The 14,924-nt window shown below is 40.5% G+C and overlaps 1 protein-coding gene across 3 annotated transcripts in view; it reads right to left on the bottom strand.

The window, feature by feature from the left end:
• Positions 1-3,752: 3,752 nt before the first annotated feature.
• The window catches only part of gng12b (guanine nucleotide binding protein (G protein), gamma 12b), a 54,858-nt gene continuing 43,686 nt past the window's right edge, over positions 3,753-14,924 (bottom strand). For all 3 annotated transcript variants that reach the window (XM_074668174.1, XM_074668175.1, XM_074668176.1), the window contains 2 exons: positions 8,765-8,885; positions 3,753-6,196 (listed from right to left, as the gene is read on the bottom strand). In XM_074668174.1, the coding sequence (XP_074524275.1) occupies positions 6,071-6,196; positions 8,765-8,857 (219 nt within the window). In that variant the 5' untranslated portion in view covers positions 8,858-8,885 and the 3' untranslated portion in view covers positions 3,753-6,070. The remainder of the gene's footprint in view (positions 6,197-8,764; positions 8,886-14,924) is intronic.

Raw genomic sequence — 14,924 nt, 5'->3', positions numbered from 1 at the left:
CGGCTGGATTAAAAATAGCACACAGGCCAGACAAGAGGAAAAATGAGCTAAGACCGATTCCAGACTGTGCAAAAAGAGAAACCCAGAAGTTATTGGTGCTTGCGTAGAGTGGGGAGGGACAAAGCTTTTTTACACAGAGGGTCACAAGACAATGGGTGCATGAGTCAGGGCTATTCAGGCCTCCATTGCTAGAGCCGTACAGCACTTTAGCTTCATGTCCAAAAATAGCTCAGTGAATAGAGGCGTCCCCCTCTCCTGACCACGGACAATAATAGCACATGTAATTAACAGGCAGCGTACATGGAGGGGCTGCCCTGCTGCAGGAGTGTTAGTGACATTAAGAGGACAGAAAGAAAGGATAAAAGCTAATGAGGAGGGAAGAGGAGTCTAACAACAAGGAGTTTGCAAATGGATCAAATCTGCACAGAGGCCAAGACTCAAAATGAATGCCCTTATTTTGTGCCTAGGGCATTTTTTGCTTCAGCTTTGTTAGTTTTCTTTTTGTAAAATTAAAATAAAAAACACACTGAACACACAAAAAAGATCCAGAAATTTTGTTTTTGTTTCTTCTCCTTTGAAAGCAGAACAACAATAGCAAAAAATACCAGAGCAGCATGAGGGTAAAACGACACCTAAGAACCAATTTGATCAGTAAAAGATAAAACCACTTTGTTGCTCTCCTCCAGACCCTTGTCACGCAGGGAGGGTAGGGGAGGTCACAAAAAGTAGGTGAGATCCTGAAGATACCGGAGCGCAGGCTTATCCCGGAGCGTCTCCTCCGCACTGACAGGTAACACAATCACTGCTACAAAGCCTGAGAGATCCATCATCCCACTGAAGCTGATGGTTACATGATTGTGGGCCAACAAATATGGCGTGACCTGGTTGTGGTTGTAACATCACACCTGAGGAGGCTGAAAAAGAGGAGAAAGGCCTGCACCATAGAGTGGAGATTATTACATAACAGGGCTGTCATGGCCTAGAGGCAGATGAACCTTTACTGAGAAACTGGAGCAAACAGGAATGTTTATGTTCTCTTGACCTAATACTTGACGTTCATTGTTTTGTTTTCAGCATGGTGACCTCTGGTTCTTGGGAAGGAATGATGGCTGGTTAACTACAGAGCTAGTCGACAGCTGATTGCTCATAAAGGCTGATTAGGTCAGGGCAGTTCAGCCTGAACAGGAAGATGTTCAGTGTTTGCAGCAGCCAAGTGTCGTCACCCCTGTAATGTTACAGAGCAGACACTTGTCTGCTTCACTGGGTGTGACGAGTTCATATTAAGTGATTGAGTAATATATGTTTGCATAACTTACTGAATTAATGGCATCAAAGACGCAGGTAGGGTATCAGGTTTTTCCCGTGTGAGCACATAAATGTCAAGAGAAGCTGAGATGAGAAACTTTCACTTTGTCATTTTTGCAGGTTGGACCATCAGTTTGTTTGTTGCACTGACTTTGTTCAGTATTTCTGATCTTGTGTTTCATCTGTTGTTGCTGTCTCACACATACAAACACACCACTAACTGTGCTGTAGCTCTTATAGTTGAAAATGTAAGAAGAGGCTGTTCCCGCAGTCTGCAGATTCCTGTTTCCTCTGACACCATCCCCAGCGACAGGAATGATGAACATTAAGACTAACTGGCTTTTGGAGTTCATATGAGGGCTTCATCCTGATTCTTAGCCAATCATTAAACACATTAAAACCCCTCACATACGTTTTTTTTAATGTGGTCAGCAAAAAAAAAAGTAAACAGAAAACATATTAAAAAAACTTCTAATAGTTATACATTCAAAACTTAATAATAAAAGTAGTGAGGGCTTATAAGTTTTATTTATAATAAGCATTTTTAGTTCGAATTGGACACATAGAAGTGAATCAAGCTGGAAACTTATCACTGACACATTATCAGCCATTGCACTGCAAAAGCTCCACAGGTTTCTTGTGCTATTTCTGGAAAAAATAAATAAATAAATAAATAAATAAATAAATAAATAAATAAATAAATAAATAAATAAATATTCAACTTCTTTTAGTTTCTTCAATTAAACTCTCTTTTCCAAGACATACAAAAATGGTTAAACAAGTAATTAATTAAAAATAATAATAATAACGTTTTACTCCAGCAGCAGATTTTCTGTCTCCTTGACAGCAACTCAGGTTTTTAATTTTTGGCTTATCATATCTTTAAATTCAAGGCTCATCAGCACTTTTCAGGCTAAATGTGGCTTATGTTTCGTCTGGTGAGACACTTTTTATTATGAATAAGAGGAAAACACCGCCTTAGTTTTGTGATTTTGGGGTATAAAGATAACAAGAACTAGCATGGTAGCAACCAACAAGTGCATTAGCATTAATTTGCGGTTATATTTCTGTTCCCCTACTTTAACAACTCCTTTAAGTGGAATTCTGAGTCAAACTGTTCCTTCTTAAATTGGCTAAAAGATGCCAATGCTAATGCTAATAAGTACTAATGCTGGTATTAATTCAGCCATTATTGTTGACAGACAGTACTGATAACTGCAGCCATGATTGCTCCAAGGAAAATACAGTGCCCAGCCAAAAAAAGGTGCCAGAAAAAAATAAATAGATAAACAAATAAAAATTGCACACTCTAATATGTTGTTGGATCGCCTTTAGCTTTGATTACGACATGCATTTGCTGTGGCATTCGCTGTGGCATTCGCTGTGGCATTGTTTGGATAAGCTTCTGCAGTGTCACAAGATTTACTTCCATCCAGTGTTGCATTAATTTTTCACCAAGATCTGGCGTTGATGATGGTAGAGCCCTAGACTGACCCTGTTCCAGAGTGATGGGCCATCAGGGTAAGAAGAGAGGCAGATGAAGTGATCACCCATCATGCCTAGTGCCTACTGTCCAAGCCTGTGGGGGCAGTACTATGATCTGGGGTTGCTGCAGTTGGTCAGGTCTAGGTTCAGCAACAGTACGTGCTCAAAGAATGAGGTCAGCTGACTACCTGAATATACTGAATGATCAGGTTATTCCATAAATGGATGTTTTTTTTCCCTGATGGCATGGCCATATTCTAAAATGACAATGCCAGAATTCATCAGCATAAATTGTGAGTGGTTCAGGGAGCATGAGACATCATTTTCACACATGGATTGGCCTCTACAGAGTCCAGACCTTAACCCCATTGAGAGTCTTTGGAATGTGCTGGAGAAGGCTTTGCCATCATAAATGCAAGATCTTGGTGAAAAATTAATGCAACACTAGCTGGAAATAAATCTTGTGACTAAGCTAATCAAAACAATGCCACAGAGAATGTGTGCAGTAATCAAAACTATAGGTGGTCCAATAAAATATTACACTGCGTGACCTTTTCTTTTGGCCAGGCGGTGTATAAACTGTGAAAGTATTGATTTGACTATGAAGTCAAGATCTCCTCTTAATGACATGGTTTTTGTATTTATAAGTTAGAGTTCGAGGACTACTTACATTTTATGTCATCATTTTTACAGATCGAGAACAGATGAAAACAGAACACTATGAGCTGTATCTTAAATCAACAGCAGCCCCAGCCTGGAACTTTTATAACAAAAACAGAAGTTTATATACAACAATAATAAAAATAATAATAATAGTAAGTATAATAATAATAATAATAATAATAATAATAATAATAATAATAATAATAAGTATAATTATAGAATAATAATAAAAGTATAAGTAGTTATAAATGAAATAAACCAATAACAGTCAGTTTTAAGTCAAAAATTTAATCCATATTTTAAGACAGAAGTTTAACATTCAGGCTTGACTGAACACGTTACTACAGAGGACATTGAACACATACACAAGCACAGGATGTGGTCCATGGACACCCCTACATCACCTATCTGTAAATTTGAACGGTCACTAAACATGAGTCTGTTTAAAATGTGATGCCACTCAAAGTTAATCACCAACAGAAAGACTCATCCCTCACGTAAAGGCTTTTTAATTCACAGTATTAGTAAACAACAGCACTTCTGTGACTTAGAGTAGTCGAAGGTTGAAGCTCCATCACTTCGCTGTTAAGGCCCTGCACGGTTAAAGTTGCAAAATTAGTTGCTAATGTTTTGCACAAGCACCAACACACCATAAGTCTCATCTACACACAAACAGTCTGACACTTAGATGATAAAAAGCTCAAAGCAGCTGGAAACATGATAAAAACATCAAACTCAAGAAAATAACAGTCATGTAGAGTAAACAGGAAGTAAAAACAGAACGAGATGATATAAAGGTGACAGGGACTTCAACATGTCAATTGTATAAAATGGCACAGAGTGGTCTTTTTTGACAGCAATGAATATGCCATCATCAAAATCTCTCGATACAAATAAATGTTGAGGGCCATGCCTAATAGTCAGTGTAATTCATAATAGATTCATACACTTTATCAAATGTGGACGTAGTCTCTATGACATCACCCATCTATTTCTAATGGGGAGTTTTAAAGCCTATTGTCGTCAGTAGTCGTATTGGAAATGCTAGACTCAACCTATCTTCTGTTGAGGTAGTGAAAGGTAAAGAGGCGGGCTTTGAGCTTCCTCCCGAGTAGCTACAGGGTGCCGGTCCGCCGGAACAATAAGCTGAGCCTCTGATTGGAGAAACTCATTATCTTAGTATTTTCAAATACAAAGGATTCAGGCAGTAGTCACTTTTTCTACCAGGCTGTAAAAAGATTCTCTATGCTGTAAATATCCGTTTTTTGAATTGGTGTGTTTGTGTTTTCCAGTATTTCTAGAGCCAGCCTCAAGCAGACACTCGACAAACTGCAGTTTTCAGCACTTCTGTGATGGCTTCATTTCTTGCAGCTGGATGTTGCTGCTTGAGCTAGACCATGTGATCATTTTTTTATGCAACCATTTGATTCCATGAATGTAAAAAATCCAGAGTTGGTCATTTAAGGAGGATTTAACTAGCTGGGGAAAAGTAACAGTGAGCCAAAACTGGGGGTCAAACAAAGACTGTGTGGTGTTTTTATGTAGTGATGTCAACTCAGTGATGTTACCCATTGGTTCATTAAGAGGCCTTATGAAGCCCAAAGGAGGTGGTTGCAATATCTGAAATGCAAACTTTGGCTGATGTATGAAACAGCACTTATATCTAACATATATTTAAAGGGCCATCGCTGATTAGACATGGCCCTTTGCATGTACGCTAAATATTGCAAAATTGTCTGTTTTAGACAAAATGGACTAATAATATTTTTTTAAAAATACAAAAAGGAGGTATAAAGACTATAACCATCATTTTTACCAGGCTGTAAACATGTTAAACTTGGTTTCTAATGAGGACTCCTTGGCTTCAACTCTATCCTTGCAGTTTTTCACAGTTATGCATTGGCTTTATCTTTCATCTCAAGAGAGTGCTGCTTAGGCTCAGCTCATCCCAATAGTTTGGTCCAACACTAAATCAAATATATGACTGTTAATCAAACCCTTAAAATGAAAATCAAATTAGATTACAAACAAAACTGAACAGCTAGTGTCACAAAGACAACAAAATAACTTAATTGACTACGGTTGCTCTGTCTGTGCTACGAGAGCGTTTGGACAAATGTAAAAGACAATTTCTAAAGAGAATCATTTCTGATGAGATCAAATCTGCATCAGTGGTCACAGACATCAACCTTTGTTTTTCCTTTTTGTCTTTTTTGTTTTGTCTCTTTTTTTTGTAATTTTAGTGCTTCTTGTGAGGAGCATCTAAATGTCAGCAGTGTCTCCTGAAGAAAGCTTGATGAATGTTTGGTGTGAAGGCTTAAGGCCTGGATGATTAAGAGAGCTTTGAATGCTAATATGACAAACAGAGGAGAAACAGCCCTGCTTTAATCACAGAGTTCTTTCTAGTTTGGGTCAGATAACATTTCAGGGAATCAAACTTCTGTTAATTTCTGCTAGGGCTTAATTTTTCTGCCTTATCTTTGGTGTTCACTTCTATCCAAGGCAAAGTGTAACACATTTCTTAAATATCTGTAAAAGTAAAGTGGGAAACCTGGCTGGGGTCAGCTTTTAGTCAAATAAAATAAACAATAAGAGCAGAAAGAGTTTGTTTGCTCTCCTACAGAACAGTGCAGGGCTTCTTGTCTTTGAAAGGGTTTTCTGAAGCAGGGACACCCATGAGCAGGGGGTCGTACTTGGCGTGTTCTCCACAGTAACGCATCAGGTCTGATGAGGCCTTGGACACCTGTGGAGAGATCAGTCCAATCAGTCATGTTCCTCAACATACATGTGGTAAATGAAGACACTCAGAGCTAGACTCACAAAAGGAATGAAAGGTTTTTGCATTTGCTGCGCTCGCACTGCAAGTGAGCCAAAAAGATCAAATTCACAAAGCACGCACTGTGGATTGAGCGTTCCACAAACAGCACCGCAGAGCAAATAGCATCACTGCATGCTGGTGTTGTTAGCATACATTAAATGAAATATTTTGCATTCATTTAGAGAAAATAAGCCCCTTTCTACTCAAGGCAGGCTCATAGTAAATAGTGGGCATGGCTTACAGCGCCCTGCAGTTAGGGTGACATTAACAGCCTGCTCCTGAGTGGTGGTGACTGTACAGCAGAGTTTATAAGTGTTCAGACATGTCTCATTCTTTATGTTACTTCACATTTTTTGGTTCTGGTTTTTGAAGAAAAGTCTTTGCTCCTTTTTCAGAAAAACTTAACTTCCTGTCTTAATATGTTTCTGCCTTTGTGATTGATGTCCCCACCCTCATTGTCCCCATCCTGTGCCCCATTACAGCATGTATAATCGACCTGTTTCTTGTGCCTGTTGGTCTGGTCATCAGGGCAGTTGCTAGGAATTCTGGGCCCCCTGAAAGAGAATTGGTCTGGGCCCCTTTGCCCAATTCATTACAAACTTCAATTTTCCTGTTTTTCAGTGTTCTTGACGGTGTGCAATTTATTACTCAGTAATATGTGATGCGACTCCTGATATCTCCCACAAGGAACAGAATGTAATCCTGTTGAGATATGTTGTTCAGAAGGAGAATGATCAGTGGGATGTAACTGAATGATTCTTGCAGTTTGAAGAATTCAGTGGCAAGACTGGCCATGAAATATCAGAGATGATACTGAAGACATTAGAGGAGCACCACATTGACATTGCAGATTGCAGAGGACAGGGCTTTCAGAATGGCTCCAGCATGTCAGGAAAAGTTAAAGGGGTCCAGACTGAAATAAGGAAAATAAATCCACTAATAAACCAAAATAGGCAACTAGTGTCTAAGTCACACACCAGCATCATTGGACTGCTGGGGGGGAGCGTCTGTGGGGTCAAATTCAGGCAAAGCAGCCACTGCTGATTCTGGAGCAGCAGCGCATATAGGTTTATTTTTCCATTGTGTATATTACATTAAATAAACATTAAATATTATGTTTCATGGAAAATCTGATGCAGAACCAACCTATTCATGGAAAAAATCCAAATGGGCTTCTTAGTACCATAGCTCTAAGTGGACAGGTTCACTTTCCCAGACAAAAAACATTTTTAAACAATTCAAAAATCTGTGTTAACTGTCCAAAATTCTAAATAGTCTTTTTTCTTTGTTGCTGTCAGCTATTATGTTGTTGTTGTTTTATGCTGCTATGAAAACAAACAAACAACAACAAAACTTTGAACATTCATTTTTTTTGTATTGAGTCTACTCAAATGTCCAACTAATAACACATTTACAACACCGCATTGAACACATCGTGGTAATGTAACTGACCTTCGTCGGATGCTCATAATTACTGAGCAGAACCTGAATGCATCATAATACAGTTCAATGCAGCCTCTGAGTGGGCGCATACTGGAGCACTGTCTGACAATATGGGTGAAACACACAGTTACTGTAGTAGCCTCTGAAATAGTAGTAACGATTTAGTAATAATTAGGAACTGGCCACTTTTTTTTTATTGAACTGACTTGTCCACGGTGTGGCGCGGCCAGTCCTGGACTCCTTATCAACTCTTTTTTAGTGTCCAGACTTGTATTTTTTGGGGGCCATCCAAGCTCTGCTGGAGTTACTTACGCTCACTTACTTTCGCTGAGGAAGAACAAATCTTGGTGTGGACCAAACCATTTTTAAGAAGGGGCAAAGGTGGTTATTGAAATTATTAGGATTAGAAAATTGTATGCCTTGTGGCTTTGTTTTAATTCAGATTCATTCGTATGAATATATATTTTTTCAGTGTATGTATAATAATTTTGTCATAGAAGCTACTGGGGGCTGTGTGTGGGCCCTAGAGGGCTGTGGGTCCTCATCACCTTTACCCCCTATACAATGGCGCTGCTGGTCATCTCGACTGTGGTTCCAGAGTCTTGAATCAAATTTATTTATTATTTATAAAGAGTATTTTTTTTTTTGCCAAAAGGTTTTGAATAAAGACTTTTTATTTGTTGTTGCAACTTTTGAGTCATGTGTCTGGGTCCTTGAATTGGTACTAGTAGATGTGTAAATATTTTTACAATCATTATCAAAACAATGGGGTTACCTCAGTCTGAGGCTGTTGGTTGCTTAATCCCAGAACATTTGGGACACATAATGGAGTTTTTTTAATTTATCTTTTTTTTTTCTTTAACTAGACCAGGCTTCCTCCTGACTCATTCCAGGCTGTTTCTATCATATCTGTCATGAATCAACTCTAAATTTTGTTGGCTGTTTTGACTTAATATGATTCACGAAATGTGCTTTGTGAGTCAGGCCTGGATAGAAGGGGTCACATGGGGCACGATTAGTAGCTTTGAGTGACTGTAAATATAAAGGCACCTTTATCCTCTCGATGCTGGCTTCTATTCTCAGCTGCTGCACTGTCCGCCTGGCCAGAGCTATGCTGCTGGAGCTCTGCATTTTGGATGACATGGCAGTCCCTGGACAGCTGTGCTCACACCTGAAATAAAAAAATAAAGACTATTGAACATCCATCAAATGATCAGGAGATGCAGTTACACAAAGAAAAGCAACAAAGCTGGGGTGAAATGAATCGATTCAATGATTCTCTTTAACAAGATGTTACCGTAGGAAGTCTGACCTCTGGACATCCTTTAATGCACCACATGTCAGAGTAAGGTTATGCACAGGAGTGGTTAAAGCCTGTGTCAGCTTTATCAGCATGCAAATGTTCGGAACGCCCCCCTCCGCGCAAATGGCAGTGAAGGAGGAGAAAAGCCGTGAGTGGGTATAACACAGCCGGGTGCTGTTGTCACCGATCAAATGGGCGCCTCTCCTTGCCTTTAAATGCGCTGCGGCCGAGGCGCAGCGTCTGATTGGTCTGACTGATCCCCTGCACCGCGGAAAGTGTGCTGGAAAGACCCGATAGCGGAGACTGTCAGAGCCGCTGTCCCTGCAGCAGGAGAATGGACAGCGGGGCGCATCGGAGGACACGAAGAGTGTCACCTTGTGGGCCAGCTCCCGGGACAGATGTAATCTGTTCCTTTGTCATTAATAGGAGTACAAAATGAAGAGACAGTTACACAGCTGGCTTATCCATTCAGAATACTTTTGATCCACCTGCACTCCTGGTTTGTCATCGCCAAATAGAAGAACCTTTGGTGATATACTGTGTCTCCACCTCATCCTCCTTACAATAATGTACTCCAACTTTTTAGATCACGTTAAAAATAAAGACTAAAACAGAGAAATATGGGAAATCACGGGTAAATCCTTAGTGACATACATTTATTTTGTCTCTTTTTTCTTCCTCTTTTCTCTCCCTCTTTTCTTTGAATTAAATGAAATGAGAGAAGCCAGATATATACTCAGTATCAGATGTTAAGGCTGTTTATTGTTTAATTGTAAGATGTGCATCAAACTTCCAGCTGCCGTCAGGTTAACTTTCCATTATGACAAACGGCTTTAATCTGACATCAGATGTGACGGGACAGTTAATATAGATATAAATGTATATGCTGGTTCAGACAGTTACATTAAATAGTGATTGCTGTGATTGTTTACTGCATTAAAATGTGCCTGACACTCTGGAAACCTGCCTCTGAGGCTTTGATGACATGTGCGCACATGTGCGCCTGCCACCAAATTACAGCTGCGGAGGGTGCACTCCACTTTGCACCGAGGATAGACCAGGTTGGAGCTGGCGAGCTTTCAGCGCACTTTTTATGGCATGTAATTGTCAATGCGGCAACATGAATCTGCAGACACCTCCCCCTGGTGCGCCGTCAACTCCCCCTGGCGCGCCGTCACACCCATGTCTGCACAGACGGTCTACCAAATTGTCAAATTAGCAGCACACGGTGGTGCGCCGCACAAAATTAATACTGCGCAGGGTGCGCCAGGCTTGCACCCCCTGCGCTACGCCACCAAATTAGAGCCCAAAGTCTTGAGAAAACAAACATTTGACTTGACATGTATGCTTGTGCAAAAGTTTTCTCCTGTTTTTGTGCAGAAATGTGACATTTCCCATTCCAGCTGCTCAGATCAGAGGGTGACCATACTGGAAAATTACAAGAACTGCTGAGCTTTTGGTAAACCCAAGCTGAGATCTGCAAGAAATTTAAAAAAAAACAGTCTCAATGCAATCCCTGGAGACACGCTTCCAGCACACGTCTCAGGAAGCACATTCAGAGCTGCACAACTTCAGCTCCAAGTTTATGAATGAGCAGCTTTGCACAATGTTGCAGAAACTGTAATAAGTGATGCAGCCGGGGCGGCTCTGCACTAATGACAATGATGTGCACAGCTTCGCAACTTCCCGGCAGTGACAGTTGACCTGGCCTGGAATTGGCTCATTGTGCGTAAAAGCTGTGGCCCAACCTAACGGACTCCTCTTTCACAATTCTCACTTCCAGAACACAATGGTTTGCTCTTACCGCCACATTACATCACTGCCTGAGCCACTTCAGGGGAAATACTGCACAGTCTCAGCTTGATCAGAGCACAAACACAACCTTTTAGAGGAATCAGGAAGAAGGAGTAACTCTTAATGAAATAAGGACGCAGTGTAGTGGAGTTAAAGAAGAACACAGAACGCTGTTAAGCAACTAATCAGAATTCTGTGTACCCAACAATTGTTCTGCAATGATAACAGGCAGCTCTTGTTCCTTCAACAAAGTAACCCCGTGGGATTGACAGAAATAATCTCTGACATGTGGTCTGGTAAATGTTTGCTCTGTGCTTTGGTGCAGGATATTACAGAGGAGGGGGACACGCTGAAACGGAAGGGAGATGAAACATGGACTACAGATCCGACTACAGACGGAGACAGGACCATGCATCCCTTTAATCCCCTCGCCCACTCCCTTCCGCTTCCTCCACAGGAAGCAGTATCCCCAGTTACCCTCTAAAGGGAGAAGCTGCAAAGGGGCTGCAGCACTTCACTTACAGAAAGCATGAATTAAAAACAGCATGTGCACTGTTTTTTTCTGTCTCGTGCAAGTTCTGTTTTTAGATTTCCCTTTTCTCCTTGTTGACCTCTGCTCTCATTGTCACAGGAAACTTCGCACTCAGCTGGGGTTTGGTAGTGTTTAAGTGCTCAGCTGCACCAGTCAGGGAAGAATGGACTCAGGAAAAAGAGAGGGCTGCGTCAGAGGGAGGGTGGTCTTCAGGTTGAAGGTATGCAGAGACGCTTTGTGACGCCAGCAGCTACTATAGAGCTCCATGTGTTTGAAAGGAGGCAGGAGAGTCATAATAAGCTGTAAATGACGTTAACAAGGCTGCATCATTGTTGCATCTGTGGTTGAAAAGGGGTAGTACACACACCACTTTATTCTTGTAGGTAACAGCACAAAAGCACAGTTTTAAAGATGTGCTGCTCAGGAAAATGTTCATTCATCCTCTGAGTGTTGCATTCAGTCTGAAAACAAAGCTTGAATTAAATTGCAGTGCAAGAAAAGCCTTTTGCACTCATCAGACAGCTGGCTTTTCAAATATCATGATGCAGCTTCGCTCTGAACTCCTCAGATAACTCGAAACATTGACCCACAGAAAAAGCGCTGCCACAGCGTATTCCACTCTTGAAGCGGGGACAGCAGAGACTCTTTCCCTCAGCCCACAGGTGCCAGATGTGGCACGCCAGCTGCAGAAGTCAGTCCAGCAGAGGTGAACGGGTTTAGAGAACACACTTCATCATCAGGATTGGTTTCTGCCCCGGCTGTGGTTGAGTGTGGGCACACACACACACACTCACACAGACTCTGCTGTGCTGCTCTTCTCAGGGAGCTGTCTGATCCAGTGAGGTCCTGGTCTTCAACTGTGCTGGGTTTAAAGTGAACCTCTGTTTCAGGCCGTGTGGTGGACAGTTTTATTGAAACCCTGAGGAGTTATAACATTCTTACTGACTATTTTTATTTTAATGGACCTCCTCAGCATCAGACTTTTCGGTTACTCTCATCTACAGATGAACTCCCCGAAAAGTACAGTTTTATCCTTGTCAGCTTGGCCTGTCACAATTACAAATTTTGCTGGACGATAATTTTCCAAAATATTATTGCCGTTAAACGATATTATTGTCAATATTGTTTTGATTTTTTTTCCATTTTTCATTGATGTAATTATGATAAATGGGATAATAAAGTTAGTACACCATATCAAAAGCAAGAAACTTTAATTTCTGAGGGGAATTTAAGTGTAATTAAAAGGTCAGGATCTTTTAAATAAAATTAATTAAACAAAAAATATGATAAATTTAACAAACAAGAAAGATAAAAAAAAATAATGAAAAAGAAATGGACTCTCTTTTAGAAAAAAATACATGTCAATGAAAATAATTAATACTAATCAAAAACAATAAAACATAGACCCTGTCTCTAAAGAAAAACCGAAACTCCCAAAAAAAAACAACAATAAAAACTATAGCCTAAATAAAAGGGGGTTTATACAGTTCCTGAATTGTTTGTAACATGTCCTTTTTCCCTGTCAATCCGTACTGTCTGTCAAACATTTTTAACATTTCTGGCTTTCAACCGTATTGAAGGGCTGCATTTCTTTGGCAATGTAGCTGTCTTTGAGCGCCCACCATTTGGCGCTTTTATTTCTATTTACCTTGCCGACCAAAAGCCTCAGTAAGAGCGGATTGTCAAAGAACAAGGCTCCGCTGCACCTCCCCTTCTTCTTCTTCTTCGTCACCACTATTTTCAAACAAATGCAACATATCACCTTGTTGGTGTTCATGAGCTCACACTTTGTTCATTCTGATAAAAACAAAATATTCCCACACTGGGACTGTGGCAGGCGGCTTAAGAACCGTATCTTTCGAGCCATCACTCATATTAGCGTGTGTTTCCTCCGTACCCCTCAGGACGCTCGCTTCAGCTCTCCCCGTGTGTACACGTGAGCAGCCCCGTCTTCACCCCAAAGATTGCATTTTTGACAGATGCTCACTCCGCTATAAATCCGCTTAATCCACTATAGAACCTATGCACCCCGATGTTAGGAAAGATAGACGTAGTGAGCCATCTTCTCATTCAGCCTCTTTGGTGGAAAGAGAGGAGGAAAACAAACATGCATGCACATGTCAGTTTATCAAGGCTGGCAAACTTACGTTTTTATTTATCGTTCGGTTAATTGATTTATTGATTATCGTGACAGGCCTATTGTCATGTTCCACAAACTAGCTCATAAGAATGTTTTTTTTCCCTTTTAGGCCCCTGGTGTCTGGGTCATGACGTGCAGAAGATACATAATAAAGTTCTGTTCTTGCATTTATCTGTTTTATGGATCTATTTTTCTACATTTGGCGACACCAGATGTCTAATGCAGGAGAAAACATGTTAGGAACACTTTCTTGGTCATTAATTAAAAACATTTTCCCGTCATACATTTGTCCAAAACACTTAATTACGTAATATTTCATTTTCGTCACACTGACCCGCTGCACTGACGCAGCATCTGCAGACATAATACTGCAGCAGCATGAGCAGGAATATTTTTACTGTTAACACACGAAACACCCAGCTGTGTGTGTGTGTTCACTGTATTTCTGTTACTAGTGCCATGCCTCTTGTTGCTATGATCCTCACAAAGCTGCACTAAATTTAGCCCAGAACAGAACAGAGTGCAGTCATCGGCATACCTCCTGAGATTAAGATGTGAAGAGGGATAATACGACCATGTCTGTGTGCAAAAGGGCAACGTAACAAAAAAGAAGTTTAAGAGGGATTTTTTTTAAAAAGGAACACATAGATGATCAAATCTAACCATGACTGCATCACTGAGTCAGCAAGCACATTCTCAGAAGACATGAGGATTGGAAATATGACTGAGATGGTGACAAAGAATGTCCATGCTTAAGGCTCAGGATTTTCCGCCTCCTCCCTGATGGTTTGACATTGTTTCACAGTTATTACTACCATAACTGGCTCCACCCCAGTTCATAAGAAGACATTTTGAAAGGCACTGTGAGACAGGAATGACCTGCTGGCTCCAGAGAGGAAGTTGTACCAAAGATAACCAAACTGGAACCACCTCTAATCAGTTCAGGACTCCCATAAACCGGACAAAGAGTTTACCCTCTACTCCCCTTCAAGCCTCTTATCTATCCTCACTACCCAGTTTTCTTACTGGTCTTCTGGCTGCTTGAGATGCTTGATTCTGATTGGTCCAAACCCTTTGGTGACGGTTATTAACTTTCACAAGCAACACCAGAGTTGGGCTTAACAATTTACTGAATTAAAACCGACATCGCAAGTTAATGTAAAGCAATTTTAAACCCGCAAAGGCTGCAATTAAAAAAATAATAATAAAATAAAAAGACAGGGAAAAAAGCTTCATGTACACAGACCTGGAGGGTATATAGTAACTTTTATTCACTCTCCCTTGTAAAACCAACAAATGTCAATGTGCTGTTTTTCCAGCAAAAAATATTACACGTCTACAGGGCCAAGTTAAATTAATCAGCCAATATTCTGCTGCGATTTTAGTAGTTAAATTAAGATATGTAATTCATAATAATTCATGCATCAGTTCATTACATTTC

Source organism: Halichoeres trimaculatus, unplaced genomic scaffold (assembly GCF_033239565.1).
Source record: "Halichoeres trimaculatus isolate MK-OKI-2021-1 unplaced genomic scaffold, fHalTri1.1 fHalTri1_scaffold_4, whole genome shotgun sequence".
NCBI lineage: Eukaryota > Metazoa > Chordata > Actinopteri > Labriformes > Labridae > Halichoeres > Halichoeres trimaculatus.
Note: the sequence above shows the minus strand (reverse complement) of the source record. Positions and strands in the feature narration are given on the sequence as shown.